The following is a 16,076-nucleotide window of genomic DNA, read 5'->3' on the forward strand; positions in this document are numbered from 1 at the left end:
CGCGATAATATTGACGCCTTAGAGATTCTCGAGCACTAACCTATCACTTTAGCTTTACTTAATATTTGCCTTTAGTGTCCCTTTAAGGAATTAACACTAAAAGTTGCCCTCTTAAGCTCTCTCAGTGTCTGTTGTTGTTTTCTTATATTAAAAACCAACACGGTATCTTTTTGGTTATGCAGAAAGGGGGGGGAAATGACACGGATAATGGCAAATGGACTCTTGCTTTGGCCCTCGCATTCCCATCTGACAAAAGGAATAAAACGCGCAGCAGATTCAAAAACACGATTGCTATCAGTATTTATTTTTTCACGATGTCAGGATTTCTTGTTTATGATAACTTCGGCAGATGTAATCACCTACAAGTAGAGAGTGAAACAGCTGCATTGAGCAAAAAATTTTAAAATAGAATTTTCAAATGTCAAGGCGCGTTCAAGGCAGGTGAGTGCATAAATTTGCTCTATTTCGAAATGACGTGATACTCGAAAGGAGGCTATGGGGCGTACTCTGGCGCTCGGGAGAATGAGCAGCCAGCCTCGTAATGAAGAGAAACACGCGGCATAGGAACAGCTCCATTCGCGGGATGGGGCTATATGTCCACATTATTTTCAAGCGGAGTACACTTATCGTGACACTACCTTTAATCCACCCGCCGCGGTCGCTCAGCGGCTATGGTGTTGAGCTGCTAAGCACGAGGTCGCGGGATCGAATCCCGGCCGCGGTGGCCGCATTTCGATGGAGGCGAAATGCAAAAACGCCCGTGTCCCGTGCACTGGGGGCACATTAAAGAACTCCAGGTGGTCAAAATTATTCCAGAATCCCCTCAATCAAATCCTGATTCTGGCACGCAAAACTTTCAATTTTAATAAATTTGCACACCTCGCTTTTTTTTTTTTTTTTTTTTACGCTATCGGCCGGCCGATGGCATCTTAGTGTGCTGTCTCTGTTGGCGTTTCATCTTTCGAAAACGACAGCGTCTCCTAACTTGGGGCCCCCTATTTCTGGAACGCCCTGCTTGCTCGAACAACGCCTTGCCACTCGGCACGACGGATGACAAGACAGGAAAATGAAGCGGATCGTTACAAAATACGTCCCCTGATTCTCTGATTCTACATATAGGGGACGTCGTTAGACGCAGTTGCGCTCGTGTGCGCGCACACGGTCCAACGCAAGTAGCAGAAAGTTCTTTTAATAGCATGTTTCCTGCACCGCACGTGATCAGTGTCGTCGCACGCCGCTGAGAGTCACACACTTTCTGCGATTGTGAAGTTTTGTAAGTCTGGAGATTTGTCGGTCCATCCAGGCAGGCGGGCGTGAAAGTCTACCTTCCTGTTCTGATAGACTTTTGCAGCCTGCTTGAACTGCGCGTAAGTTCGCAGGTCGTCTTCCCTGCAAAAGAAAAGGCACCGGTAAGTTGCTTCGCTACCACGACTTCCGCACACGGCTTCGAAAGCGTACAAGAAGACGCAGCTGAGCCTTTTGCTTACGGCTAGCTATTTGGATGAGTTGGACTAAGCTGAAGACGTGATTTTCAGTGCAAAGCACCGAAGTACGGAAAGAAAACAACGAAGCGATAGCGAAAAAAGACAAACACGACCGCTGTGAGCCTTTTGCTAGTCTCTCTGGGTTGTGCTTCGCATACATCAAAAGACGCCAGAAAATTGGTTCTCTCTAGCAGTGTTCGAATGACGAAATTGTCTAATCAAATCAGATACGTATAATCGAGAAAAACGACATCCGAACATAGAAATGAATATCGAATATTTGGTAACAGAAGAGGCTTATTGATATTATTTACATGGCTTATATGCAGAGACATATCATTGCGATAGCAATTATATGGACACTCCATGAGCATTCTTGTCGCCGTCGTCGTCTCGCGCGCGCAAGGGAGGAAGACGGGAAAGAAATGCGCAGTCTCCCATCGCGCGAAAGGCCCCGGGGAAGGGAAGGGAGGTGTTGCACCCCGGCAGCAATGGCGTACTGCGTGACCACGCCAGGCGCCGACGATCTCGGCTCAATCTGGCGCGTGCAAAGGGGGAAAGCGGGGAGGAAACGCGCCGTTTTCCGTCGCGCATGGCGCCGGGGGGAAGGGAGGGGTCGTTGGGCGGCGTTGTACTCCGGCAGCCACGGCGCATTGCGCGGCCACGCGCGCCCTATCTTGAAAGCGATCCGCGTCAGGTTCCGAGTCTAGGTACGACGGCAGCTCTAACATATGTACGTGCTGCGTTCTCGCCGCTCGGTTTGCGTTTGCCGCGCTTCCTCAGGCCAACGTTTCCACTGCGAGTGTCCTCGGTATAGACGAGTGTTATATGTTCATGTTTGCAAGTGTGCGCTGACACCATGCTCGTTAATTTCGATAGTAAGCGAATGTTTTCAAGTTTATACGACCGATAAAATTACTATCCTTATTTCGTATAGATGTCTACGCATTCGCTATCGCAATCGAGGGTTCGCCTTTCGCGCGAAACTGCGTCTGTGTTGGATGCATGTAATGCCGCTCCCATATAAACGTCCGGGAACGTGCCCCCCCCTCCGCGCCCCAGAAATGTTTGGGTTACTGGGGCTGCCCAGGCTCCCTTCCCCTACCGGGCCTGTGGATGCCACCTACCCCCCCCCCCAAAAAAAAAAAAAAAAATCTGGCTGCGCCACTGCTCACATCGGTCATTATGCGAAGCGCACGTGTTTCTTTATTCGCAGTTCACTTCATTCTAATTCTCATTACGTTCTCCCCCACCAGACCAGGAAAGACCACGAAAACAGGATCTATAACGAAACCTAGATATGCTAATCTAAAACAGCGACATGGATTGAACATTTATAAAGTTGCTGTTATTCACTATGCTTGCAGATTAAAGGAGGGACATAATATAACATAACAAAACGACTCTTTGCGTTACACTCGCCGCGCTTTATTTCGAATGACATAAGCCATTAAGACCAAGAACTGAAGGAATGAAGGTTAAACGGGCGCCGAGCGGGGTCGTAAGAATAAAAGTATACATGCGCACTGCCGGGAAAAATCGCGTTTCGAGTGTTTTGCGTTACTTGGCACAGCAAATGCAATGCAATAACATATGAGCCCTGGAAACTGAAAGCGTAAGCCGACTGCGTATCCTGAATTTCCAGTCTCGCATTTGTCCAAGGAGGACGCGGTTCGCTGCGGGTGCTGCGGCGTACAGCACGGTGGTTCATCGGGGTGAGAAACGGAAACGCCGCCGACCGGTAAACGCAGCAAGCCGATCACTCGCCGCGTGGCGTCACGTACGAAGGCACTTATCTCCGGATGGCAAGTCCGCCACCGTGTTGACGCGGTGGAGACTTGCCCGAGATAATTATTTATCCTGACAAGCTGAGATAATTATTATATACAATGTCAACGCCCTCATGTTACCGATGCAAACATCACGCCTGAGGTCTCGACTGCAGTTTTCCTTACCTTGAGATGTCATATGTATGGCTATTTTTTCCAATTTTTCTAAAGTTCCCGGAAGAAAAAGAATGTTTTGTGTTTTGTAAACGCAGTCAAGTTTTCCAGAAGTTTTATCGAGCCACCACATGGCCAAAGGAGAAGTATGAGGGCAGGTACACCCATAGCGCATGTAGAGTTAATATGCCTCATATTAAATACCTAATTATAAATTTTTGTTAATTATTCAATTATGAATTTCGACTTCTCGTGCAAGTAATGTCCGCCTCTTTGAGTAACCCAGCTCAGGGACTAGAATTGTGCTATCTACTAAATGGGTGTTTCTTAAAATAAAGGACGGAAAGGAAATTACTATTGAATGCAGTGTAACCATCTATAGCGCAGTCTGAGTGGCGAAGTTGGGGTAGGGGAGTAAAAGGACAGGGAGATATAAAATAGCGTTAAAGGGACACTAACGGTAAATGCTAAGTCTACGTGGACCATTAAAATACCATTCCAGAAACCTCGCAGCGCTTGTTTCGTTCCAAGATAATACTTAGTTTACGGGAAAATTGCGTCTGAAAGGCCCGCATACATTTAGCGCAAGTCAAATCGCCCGCCCCTGAGCGGGGAGTGGTGACGTTGCATAAACAATCACCGCCCTTTACTGCCGTCGGTGGGTCGAATAGCGCCCGTCAGACGGCGCTACAGTTTTTGCGCAAAACGCAAACGCGCAGCCATGGAGAAACCGAGCCAAGATAGAGCGTCGTATTTGCCGCTGCAGCTGCTCTTGGTCAAGTGGCGTGGACCGTTCGGGAATCCCGCGAGAATGCCACGTCCATGTGATGACATGGTCGTGGCATTCTCTTCCACTTGCATTTTGTGAGTTTCCCGAGCCAGCAAAACCAGCGCAGCACTTCGCGATAACGAAACTATTGAAACGCGAAAACGCGGGCGGCGCAGAGAGGAGAAAACGAAACTTTTCGACCGCCGCGCGTCGTTGTCAAGGTTAGCGTCATTGAGTTTTTTTTTTCCCCTAAAAATCAAATTGAACTGGACAAGTATCTTTTTTTTTCGTCTTATAGTTCAATACAATTATCTTTTTTTTACAAGTGGTTGAGTGCTAGTGACAGAATTACCACGAGGAGTACCTTCGTCATCGGGCTAGAACTTGAATGTCACGAGGGTGTCTCTAATTGTGTCCTGCATTTATCTCAATTTCTCGATTACTAAAGCTCTGTTCGCTATAATATTGACGACTTATACACTCTCAAGCACTAATCTATCACTTTAGCTTGACTTAATATTTGCCTCTAGTGTCCCTTTAAGAAGTGAACTAGTTGCATATATACGATAGAGCGACTAGCTTAAGGTTTATCTGTCGTTCGCTTGTGAAGTGACTTTCACAAAAGAGTTTGTCACCCAGCATCGCACACCAGCACTGTCAGTTCATGCAGATCAGCCGGGTGGCGAGGCCCGATGGAGGCATTACGGAATCAGGGTGTAGACGAGGATATCTATAGCGGCTCCACAGCTACCGTAGTCCTACATAAAGAAAGCAACAAAATCCCAATAAAGAAAGGCGTCGGGCAGGGAGATACGATCTCTCCAATGCTATTCACAGCGTGTTTACAGGAGGTATTCAGAGACCTGGATTGGGAAGAATTGGGGATAAAAGTTAATGGAGAATACCTTAGTAACTTGCGATTCACTGATGATATTGCCTTGCTTAGTAACTCAGGAGACCAATTGCATTGCATGCTCACTGACCTGGAGAGGCAAAGAAAAAGAGTGGGTCTAAAAATTAATCTGCAGAAAACTAAAGTAATGTTTAGCAGTCTCGGAAGAGAACAGCAATTTACAATAGGTAGCGAGGCACTGGAAATGGTAAGGGAATACATCTACTTAGGGCAGGTAGTGACAGCGGATCCGGATCATGAGACGGAAATAATCAGAAGAATAAGAATGGGCTGGGGTGCCTTTGGCAGGCATTCTCAGATCATGAACAGCAGGTTGCCATTATCCCTCAAGAGAAAAGCGTATAATAGCTGTGTCTTACCAGTACTCACCTACGGGGCAGAAACCTGGAGCTATGGAAAGAAGAATGATGGGTGTAACGTTAAGGGATAAGAAAAGAGCAGATTGGGTGAGGAAACAAACGCGAGTTAATGACATCTTAGTTGAAATCAAGAAAAAGAAATGGGCATGAGCAGGACATGTAATGAGGAGGGAAGATAACTGATGGTCATTAAGGTTTACGGACTGGATTCTAAGGGAAGGGAAGCGTAGCAGGGGGCGGCAGAAAGTTAGGTGGGCGGATGACATTAAGACGTTTGACCGGGGTAGTTGGAGAAGTATGGGAGAGGCCTTTGCCCTGCAGTGGGCGCGACTAGGATGATGATGATGATGATGCCTTTTCTTGATGCTAATGCCTTTTGGTGCTTTTCGCATTCGTGAGTGGTCAAGAGACCACTCACGAACGTGAAAAGCGTGCAAGGCATTAGCATTGGGAAAAGGCATCACTACAAAGTCGCAGCCTTGTATCTATAATTGCCAAAGTGAAGAAGCACCTTATAACTGGGCAGTCACTTTTGACTACTCAGGTATGTGAACTGAAGTAGGTGCAAAAGAAATCACGCATTGCAGATGAGTTGAAATCTGTTAACAAGAGCATCGAAAAGAAGATATATCTTCAAGAATTAGATGCAGAATTAAAAGCTTGCGCTACATACACCGAGAAGATCTGCTCCCTCAAAACAAAGATCAAGAGAGCTCTCAGGAGTCAGACAGCCAACGAGAGCCAATCGACAACTCTGTCAGTGACAGGCAACACGTCAGAGCAGGAAGCACACCACATTGGCTCCGTCCCACCCACGCCATTTCAGCCACTATCAGCAAGCAACAACCAAATTACCCAAGTTAGAAATCACAAAATTCAGCGGGGACCTGCGCTCATGGCAGAAATTTTGGAATCAATTTGAATCGACTATTCACAAGAACAACACCCTGCCTGCAATAGCCAAGTTCCACTACTTAGCCAGTTACCTAACCGGAAAAGCCGCTGCTGCCATAGAGGGGTTGCCGATCAGCGATTGAAATTATGATATCACGGTGAAGACCCTCATTGAGAGATTTGGGAAGGAGGACATCATAATTGAGAACCACATGTCGTGCTTGCTTGATGTCTGTCCAGTGCACAATCAACGGGATATCGAAAGGCTGAGGACCCTCTACGACGAAATCCGCTCCGGAGTCCAAAGTCTAGAGGTGCTGGGAGTGTCGTCAAGCACCTACGGTGCGCTGCTTCTCATTGTCCTTCGTAAAAGCATCCCAAGCGAGCTTTGCTTGGCGTACTTCTGACAGAAGGCCGCCTCACCTGAAACCCCCCCAAGACGAGCTTCTCAATTTCCTTGATTTCATGAGAGAGGCGGTTGAGAGCAGAGAGAGAGCCCACAGTGCATTACGCCTTGGGTACCAGGACGCCACTATCAGACAGAAAGCACCGATCAAAGAGGACGTTCATCCTCAAAACCCATCGGCATCTGTCCTCATCGTAACCGATGGCGAAGCACAATGCACATTTTGTGGTGCAGAAGGACATCAACCAGCGAACTATGTCGCCCCTGTACCCATAGAGAAGAAGAAGGAGGTGATGTCAAGAGAGAGGCGCTGTTACAAGTGTGCGAAAAAGAAGCACCGTGCCACTGAGTGCAGAACTTCAAGGTGGCTGAAGTGTGCCAAATGCTCTGGACGACACGCAACTAGCGTCTGCAAGCTCAATCAAAAACTGACACGCACTCCTTCAATCGAAGATGCTGCAACAGCAGAGACAACAGTGCGATCATTGCTTCAGGTGGGACCAGCACTGGGAAAGACCTGTGTGCTTCTACAGACTGCACGAGCATATGCGGAAGGCCAGCACAAGAGTGCTCTGGTGAGAATGCTGCTTGACATTGGCAGCCAGAGAACATTTATATGACAGGAGGTTTCCCAGCACCTCAATCTTCGCGTCACAGGAGAGGAGAAGCTAGCTATTTACGCCTTCGGAAGCGAGAGGCCATCTGAGGAAAGAAGGTGCCATCGCATAGAATGCTGGCTGCGAAACTGGCGCAACAATACAAGAGTCCGCATTGAAGCACTAGAGGTGCCCGAGATCTGCGGAGACCTCCTCCCACCACCTGACGACTGTACGGCCAGCATCGCTCATGAACTGGGCCTCCAGCTTGCTGACACCTTACCTGACGGCTACCATCTTGGTGTTGGAATTGAGCTGCTTATTGGGGCCGATCACTACTGGGACATAGCAACAGGAAATGTCAAGCACCTCGGTGAGAAGCTCATGGCCATGGAGACTGCGTTTGGGTGGACTTTGCAGGGCACGGAGCCTACATCGTCTGTCGCAACCTTCCGAACGAGCACCGGAGTGATGCGGGTAAGTGTGACCGCAGCACGCGACGAAATTTCTTGTCAACTGAGCTCATTCGGGGAGCTGGAGCACCTTGGGATCGTCGACAATGCACAGTTGACCGCCAAAGACGACAGCATTCTTCGGGCCTTTGCAGAAACCATCACCCACAAGTACGGTAGATACCAAGTAGCCCTCCCATGGGAAGAAAACACGTCAGACTTGACGGACAACAAGAGCACAGCATCGCACAGACTTCACTCATTAATGGCGAAGCTGCTGCGACATGAAACTATTCTGGACTACAATCAGGCAATCGGGAACAACCTGCAAGCCGGTCAAGCCGAGGAAGCAAACGAACTGGGTGAGTCCTCGCTGGGGCCCATTTACTACATGGCACATTGAGGTGTTGTCCGGCCCTGTAGCAAAACAACCAAGTTGAGGGTCGTATTCGATGCCTCCTCCAAAGCGGCGGAAAAGCTGTCACTGAACAACGTCCTCTTCACAGGACCTAATCTAAATCCAAACCTAGCGGACATCCTGATTCGATTTTGAGTGCATAATGTGGCCATAATGTCTGATATAGAAAAGGCTTTTCTTCAAATCGAGCTTGCAGAGAGTGAACGCGACGCTGTCCGCTTTCTGTGGTATCAAAGTACACCAAGGCAGGGCAACGCGTTCCCTCCAGTCAAAGAGTGCCGGATGTCAAGGGTGCCATTTGGCGCTGCGTGTAGCCGTTCCTCCACGCAGCTACGTTACGTCGTCATCTCAAAACGGTACAGGAGAAATTTCCTGGCACCGCTAAGATCCGGAGTGAAAACCTGCATGCAGACGACTTTGTTACTGGTGCTGACAGTGTAGAAGAGGCACAGCACATAATCAGAGAATCGTAGTCCATACTCAAGATTGGAGGTATGAACCTCAGGAAACGGCAATCAAACCACCCAGAACTGATTGCATCGTTTGCCGAGACTGAAAGCGCCCAAAAAGCTCTACCGGAGCTGGGGCCAACAAATATTTTCGTGTAGAGTGGAGGCCTGACACAGACGAATTCGCTTTTGAGATGCCCGCCCTGATTGCATTTTTAGCAAGTCGGCAGGACGCGAAGCGATTCCAATTCCAGGCCTCAGCGCGCATTTTTGACCCATTTGGCTTTCTCTCAGCCATTACCACCACGGTGAAGATCATGTTCCAGAGCCTCTGGGAGCGGGGTACAGCGTGGGATGAAAGGCTTCCTTCAGATTTACAGGAGACATGGGATAAATGGTGCCAACAGCTTCCTCAACTTAGGCGGATATCAGTCCCAAGAATATTGGCTCGTAACCTAAGACATGCCCAAAATGAAATCTAAGCTGCACTTATTTTGCTATGCGAGCCCGAAAGCATACGGTGCAGTGGCCTACATAAAAGCGCAAAATGAAGAGGGTGAAATCACCATAGCACTATTAATGGCAAGGGCCAGAGTCGCTCCACTGAAGCAACTGTCACTGCTGCGGCTAGAGCTGATGGGAGCGCTGATTGGTGCACGGCTTGCAAGCTACCTGACAAAGCAACTTAACGTTGACGGCATTTCCGTGCACTCTTGGACAGACTCAACTCAGTTGGATCAGGAGTTCCGCACAAAGGTGGAAACCCTTCATTTGCAATCGGGTGCAGGAAACTCAATCGCTAACCCAAGTCGAGGCTGCCGTAAATTCTCGCCCGTTGACTTTCGTCTCTTCGGTCGTAAAGGAGCTTATGCCCTTGACTCCATCCCATTTTCTCGTGGGTTGCAGACTAACGAGCTTGTCTCCCTTCCGAGAAACCACCAAAGTCAAATCGACAGCAGAGACACTAACACGCCAATGGAGTCGACGCGCCAGGCTTGTTGACTCATTCTGGCAACGGTGGAGACGCGAATACCTACTGCAGCTTCGCTCAGCGCATGTCGCAAAGCCACGCAGAGGGAGAAGCATTGGCAAGGGAGACATAGTTCTTTTCGGGGATGATCGGGCTCCACGGCAGATGTGGAAAATGTGTCGTGTTATGGAGACCTTTCCTGGAAGAGACGGCCAAATACGCGCTTGCAAGATCCTTCTCCCGAACCAAAGGGAACTGCGACGACCTATACAACCCTTCTACCCACTCAAGCTCAGTGAGGTGCCAGCCTGTGCGAACAATGGTGGCCGGGAATGAGCCGGCGCTCATTGCGGGGGAGGTTGTTGAAAGTCGCAAACGACGCAAGAGAGAGAGGGAGCCGGCAAATGGATGAGGGGCGCCCCACTGCACCCCGTCCCGGCCAGCGGCTCTACCCGCACGGCTATTCGGCGAACCGCCTACTGAGTGCGAGGCGCCAGCACCCCCAACAGGGACAAAGGCGTCGGTGCGGCCAACAGAGAACGTGGACTTTGTGTTTCTTCTCTCCTTCCTTTCTTCTTTCTTCGATCTGTCTTTTGTAAATAAACCTGTCTCGAAACGGATCCCAACGAGTGAAGTTCTTCTCTTTGAGGCTCCTGCGCACACGGCCGCCACCGTCCAGCTCAGTTAACGCACAGCAAAAAAGTTAGCGGAGTCGTCCAAGAGCGACAGCAATTAGAGTTAGCCAAGCGGCGCGAGCATTCATTCACACAGGGATCAGAAGACTTGTGAGATTGTGCAAGCATTCTATATCGGATAAAACATTTATAACCATGTCAGCATCCTCTAATTCTTTTTCGGCATGCAAGAGCAGTTTCTTTGTAAACACTTGTAAATTAGTGTGTGTGTGTGTGTGTGTGTGTGGGTGTGTGTATATATATATATATATATATATATATATATGTGTGTATATATATATATGGCCACCGGGCGCCCTCTCCACCCGAGCTCTCTTCCCCTGAGCACTTTATCATTGCGGCAGATGCACACAGGCCCACAACAAGCTCACTACATGGGCTCCCGCATCATCTCGTTCTCGCGCTTGCTGGACCGCTTACCAGTTAGCCCTAGCGCAACAGGCGGACATACTCAATCGGTCTTGCGGTAAGCCTTTGCCCATAAACGCCATGACTGTCGCACTGTGCTGTATCTTGGGTGAATAAACCCACGTTCGTTGGCAATCTGACTCTGGAGCCTTCTCTGCGCTGCGTCGGAGAGTCAATGAACCCTGCCGTAGTACCTTTGTGCGTTGTGGAGTGGAGGAACGTCATGCCCTTTCCTGACCGCTGCTGGTAGGGTGAACCTTGTACAAACCCATAAATAGCAATCGTGTCTAAACAAATGTACTTATACTTCATTGATCTCTGAAGCAAGAAACTTACTGCCGCATATATGCAACATTAGGCAACACTGTACCTGAGGAAAACTTCAAGCGGTTACAAAGAAAACACATCTGGGGGCTGTACACTTTGTGGTCTCATAACTAAATAGTTTTACACAATACTGCTGCCATTTCCTTCTGCTTGGTTCTTTAAGGTGCAGTTGCTTAAGCTGCAACAATTTTCCTGTTGCAGCTTATGAGTGCCCCAAAGCACAGCAATCGGAACTTGCCTGAGAATCTTGGGCAGCCTGTCTGGTGAGATTTCATGCATCAGCTTGTGGAACAGCCCAAACAGTTCTCTTCTACAAACTGGCAGCCTGTATAATGAACACACAAGATGAATGCTTAGGAGTAAATGTGGATGTGGCTGAACATCCAGAGTTTCACTTTGCAGCTTCTTTCATTCCCTCACACCATAGTTCTTCCCCATGCACGCAAACAGCATGCAGAAAAAGTGGAGAAAATACTGTAATTTGACACTGCATCTAGACCAGCGTTGCCAGATTAGAAAGTCGGCACGACACCAGAAACTCGCTAAAGTTTCCCCAGATTTCACCAGAAAATAAAATTGCCTTAAGATGCACAAAAATGGCCAAGAATTAACATTCGTCAAGCACCCATTTCATTATGTATATAAAATCACGATGAGAAGCCTTTAATCATCCTTTGGAGCATCGTAAATGTCTGAATGAAACCAGCGTAGCATATCGTCTGTGATTATGAGGAGCCTGTAATCATCGCTTGGAGCATCGTAGATGCCTGATGGAAACCTGCGTAGCATATTGTCTGTGATAGTGAACTTCACGCAACACCCCTCTCTGGAGGCCAACGTTGTGCGAATTAAAGTTTTCAGCGACATTTTGTTCATGTACTTCGTCTTAACACACGTGACCTGACTGAAGACACGCTCCACCAGTGCATTCGACACTGGGCAACAAAGACATGCCAGTGCATACAATGCAAGGTCCTGGTAGGGCTTTTCCCACATGGCATTTTTAAACTTCAAAATTCTAGCCCAGAATGTTGCAGAATCCTCAGGAAGTTTCCCGTCGAAGACGGCCTGCGCAACAGGTTTTTGTGACAGCGAAACGAGCGGAGCGTCAGCACGTGTATTTGCTGGCCACTTGACGCATTGCCGATGGCCCGGCGTTGCTCTTCCCGCGCTTCCCACGGTAAATTCATTCCTCCACTAGAACAGCCGGTGCCGTCTATTGAAACGACATAAATATACGTGCGTTGAAACCTAGCGCTAGCATCACACGCTAGCCCAAACCTTAGCTACAGTAAGCTTTATAGTTCACTGTACTCTAGCGGTAGCACAGCAACACAGGGATTTCATGAGGAATAAACAAATACAAATATAGGCCTTAGAATCGCGGCGGCCGCAGTCGCTACCTAGTGTTAAATGTTTGGATGAGCAGCGCGGGTAGACGGTAATTTCGGTAGAGTGGTTTTCCCCAGATATCCCCAGATTTTGTCTGGTGTAGTAGTTTGTTGGCCTGGCCACCAGGAGCTCTACATTTTCACCAGATTTCCGAAATCTGGTGGCCAATTTCACCAGATGGCAACGCTGATCTAGACAAGGCACACTTAATATACATACAAAAACAAAAGCAGCATTTAACGGTATCAAACACTTATTGGTTAGTCTCCTTTCATTGCTCGGAATGCAGAATGATGAGTATCTGGTCACGCACCTAGCCACTGGTTTGCAGAGGTTCTTGCGAGTAATTCCTTGCTTGTAGCCATTGACTCCAACATAAACTGCCTTGTCTGATCCCAGCCACCACATAATACCTGAAAGACACAACCATGTGACACACAGTTACAGAAATACTACATATTCTGGCAATAAAAGCAAATTTAGAGTCACAAGACATATTCTCTAACATTTACAGAGCTTGTCCATCATCCAAAATTACTGTACGCAACTATAATTTTTTTTTCATGCTTGTTCACAGAAGGGGGTCACAGGCAGAATGTGTTTTTTGCAGTGATTAAGCATTACCAATTGTATAGGTCAAGCAAGGTGACCTTGAACTTAAATCTTGATTAATGAAAAACGAGACATCCACCCAATCGTACCAATTGCTACAAAGGAAACCTATACGGTTTCCTCGAAGGAAAAGCCTCGCAGTTGAAGAAAAATTCGGCCTGGTCTGGGACTAATTTTCCCTTAATTAATTACTACTCTTCACATTGCGGGTTTCCGCAGAACTATTACGTTAAATTAAATCTTGGACAAAAAAAGTGTCGTAATAACAGATTTGAAAGAACTGCTAAAAGGTGCAAAATAAGCTGATGGCGTGAATCACACGAACATTTTCATGTAAAAGGGAAAATAATGAGATCTCCCAATGAACAGAAACTCACTTGAAGCACATGGCACAGCAGAATCAGTGTTGTTTTCAACAGCTTTAAGGCGAGAATGGCAAAACATTTTCGTGCTGTAGTGAAACTCAATGGGTGGGACATCGTCTGAAACTGAGAGCCTTTCATGAAGTGCTCGCTTCATGGCATCTTCACTGTATGGACACCTAAAGAAAAACAATATCCGAGTGCAGCCTATCACAAACAAAGAAAGCTGACACAAAAATGCTGAAAAGCATGCTTCTGAATTTGGTAAAAACAACTACTATATTTAATGAGAACCCCTTCCCGACCTAATTGGCACATACTAGACAGTAGGAATCACTGCGCAAAAGGTACGGCACAAGTGCATGGCAATGTGCACTTCACTATTTGCAGTGGTACATGGCAGTGATTAAATTTAGCTGACAGACAGTGTTTGTCCTATTTATACTTTTTGTCTTGCGCCTTTAAAGCAATGACTCCCATGGTATAAAATCAATAAGATGATTGAAGTTTCAGTGCTGAGGTCCAAAAGACCATGTTATACTAAATTATGCACACACAAAAATGTCAAGTAAGAAATGAAGTGATGGGTACGAAAGGCTTGCTTTTCATGAATGAAAACATTGCACTGCCTAAAAGTGCCACTAAATGAAACTAGAATTCTTTTCCAGAGAAATATAGCAGAGCAAAGTGAAAAGGACCCATTAAGAGCTTCCGCACCCTGCAACAATCACCGAGGACAAACGCAGTGGTTCTTCGCCTGCAAGAAAATGAGACAGCAGTGCCCCCTCAAGGCCACAGCTGTGCCATTTGGCCATTTTATCACTACATGACATGGAGAGCGATGTAGCGCCTCTGCCAGGCTTGGTCCGGGCCACACCCAGTTGGTGGTAGTCTGCACCAGGCAGCTTCTTGTCCTGGGCTGTACCTGGCACACACTTGGCACCAGTCCTGCACACACAAGCAACTCTTCTACTTAAGACATGCATATGTGGGTAGAATTTTTGCACGGGTACAGTTGCACATGCCACCCTTGCATCAGCTTACCACTCTCATGATGCAAACTTCCTATTATCTGTTAACTTTTCTCCCCCAAATCAGCATGGTTTCTGGAAATTATGCCAAGCGTAGTAGTTCTTCCTGAAGTATTCATTTAAACCTCGTCTGCAATATTCCAACTGATGCCCTATGTTTAGACAAAGACATGGCGTCTGATGCAGCACTACACCCTTGTCCCGTGCATTTAAGTTGTCATACCTAAATGCTTACCCTCATGGTTTCAATTGAACTTAAGGTTTCCTAACTTACAGTAAGCAGTTTGTATACACCAACCACTCATCTGTACTTTCCTTCATTCTGTATGGTGTGCTCCAGAGAAGTGTCCTCAGGCCCCTCCCATTTTTAATATATATATAGCATTTGTGTGTCACACAGCTCATTTCCCCAAATTCGGGTAAGACTACATATTTATTTTGAAAAATTGTCCTGGCAAACTCACGTAACCGATGTCATCGATTCTGTTAACAAAATCTTTGGATATTTGTACTAACTTCTTCACAGCACTGTCATAAGTAAAATTACTTACCTATAAAGCTCCTATACAGCCAAAATTTGAATATGCATGCTCTATATTTTGCCCATGTAATTCTAATCCCACTAAAGCCCTCAAATACATTGAGAAAAGGGCTGCTATACTCATTCTATTGGACTAGTACTTGTATCACACTAGCATCTCCTCTTTAAGATCTTCTCTTTAAAACGAAGTTACCAAACGCACGGGTTAATAAAAGTGCGTGTTAGCGCTGTACCGCCGATGCAATTCTGCTGCATACGCCGATGAACTGCCGTTTCCGCTGCAGTTTTTGCAATCCTAAATTCCCCTTGGAAACGTACAAAGCAAAAGTCTGACTAACATGATATATTTAAAAGCAGAGCAGCGCCAGTCAAAGTAGATGAGCGCTGGCGGCAAGGCCGGGTTTAGTCCTTTGCGGCGTAAGCATAGTAAGAAAGAATTCAGTTGAGTACAAAATTCAGATGCAAGGGACCACGTTGTGAAACAAACAAATCACTCGACGTGTTAAGTCTGCTCAGACAGCATCGAGGTGTGATGACTTCCCAAACGTGACGCGAACTCTTCAGCGAAAAATGGAACAAGAATACCATATGCAGCAACTATTAGCAATTCTCACCCTGAACTACCTATTTTCTAAACACATTTCCCAAAAAACCACAATGTCTTATATGCCCTCGGGCGGAAAGAATAAAGCTGTTAATGAAGCACTTGCTTGGTATCATTCCGATAAGGCACAGCGTGATTTATACCCTTTACAAACAAGGCAGGGTGAAAAGCTCGCGGCTCAAAAGAATCAACAAGAGTTATGGATTAAGCAACTAGCAACAGTTAAACATGTGCGAAGCCATGCATAAAATAGATGTAGAAACATCAAGTGCGCAACAGTTGGCGCGAGGATTTACCGGGCCACATAAAACCAACAACTTCAGTTCTTGCAAACTTCAGTAGCTTTAACATACCACACAATGCACTCGTGCAGTCGGGCTGCCTAGCTAGCGCAACGCAGTAAAGAAGCGGAAAACAATATAAGCGGCAAACGGTATTTCGAACTTCAGCG

The 16,076-nt window shown here is 47.0% G+C and overlaps 1 protein-coding gene across 3 annotated transcripts in view; it reads right to left on the minus strand.

Moving 5' to 3' along the window:
* Positions 1-1,173: 1,173 nt before the first annotated feature.
* Positions 1,174-16,076, minus strand: part of Adat1 (Adenosine deaminase, tRNA-specific 1) — a 32,116-nt gene continuing 17,213 nt past the window's right edge. For all 3 annotated transcript variants that reach the window (XM_050195087.2, XM_072288143.1, XM_072288142.1), the window contains 5 exons: positions 14,167-14,397; positions 13,465-13,628; positions 12,789-12,888; positions 11,322-11,408; positions 1,174-1,389 (listed from right to left, as the gene is read on the minus strand). In XM_050195087.2, the coding sequence (XP_050051044.1) occupies positions 1,245-1,389; positions 11,322-11,408; positions 12,789-12,888; positions 13,465-13,628; positions 14,167-14,397 (727 nt within the window). In that variant the 3' untranslated portion in view covers positions 1,174-1,244. The remainder of the gene's footprint in view (positions 1,390-11,321; positions 11,409-12,788; positions 12,889-13,464; positions 13,629-14,166; positions 14,398-16,076) is intronic.

The sequence above is a fragment of the Dermacentor andersoni genome, chromosome 1, assembly GCF_023375885.2.
Source record: "Dermacentor andersoni chromosome 1, qqDerAnde1_hic_scaffold, whole genome shotgun sequence".
NCBI classification, from domain to species: Eukaryota; Metazoa; Arthropoda; class Arachnida; order Ixodida; family Ixodidae; genus Dermacentor; species Dermacentor andersoni.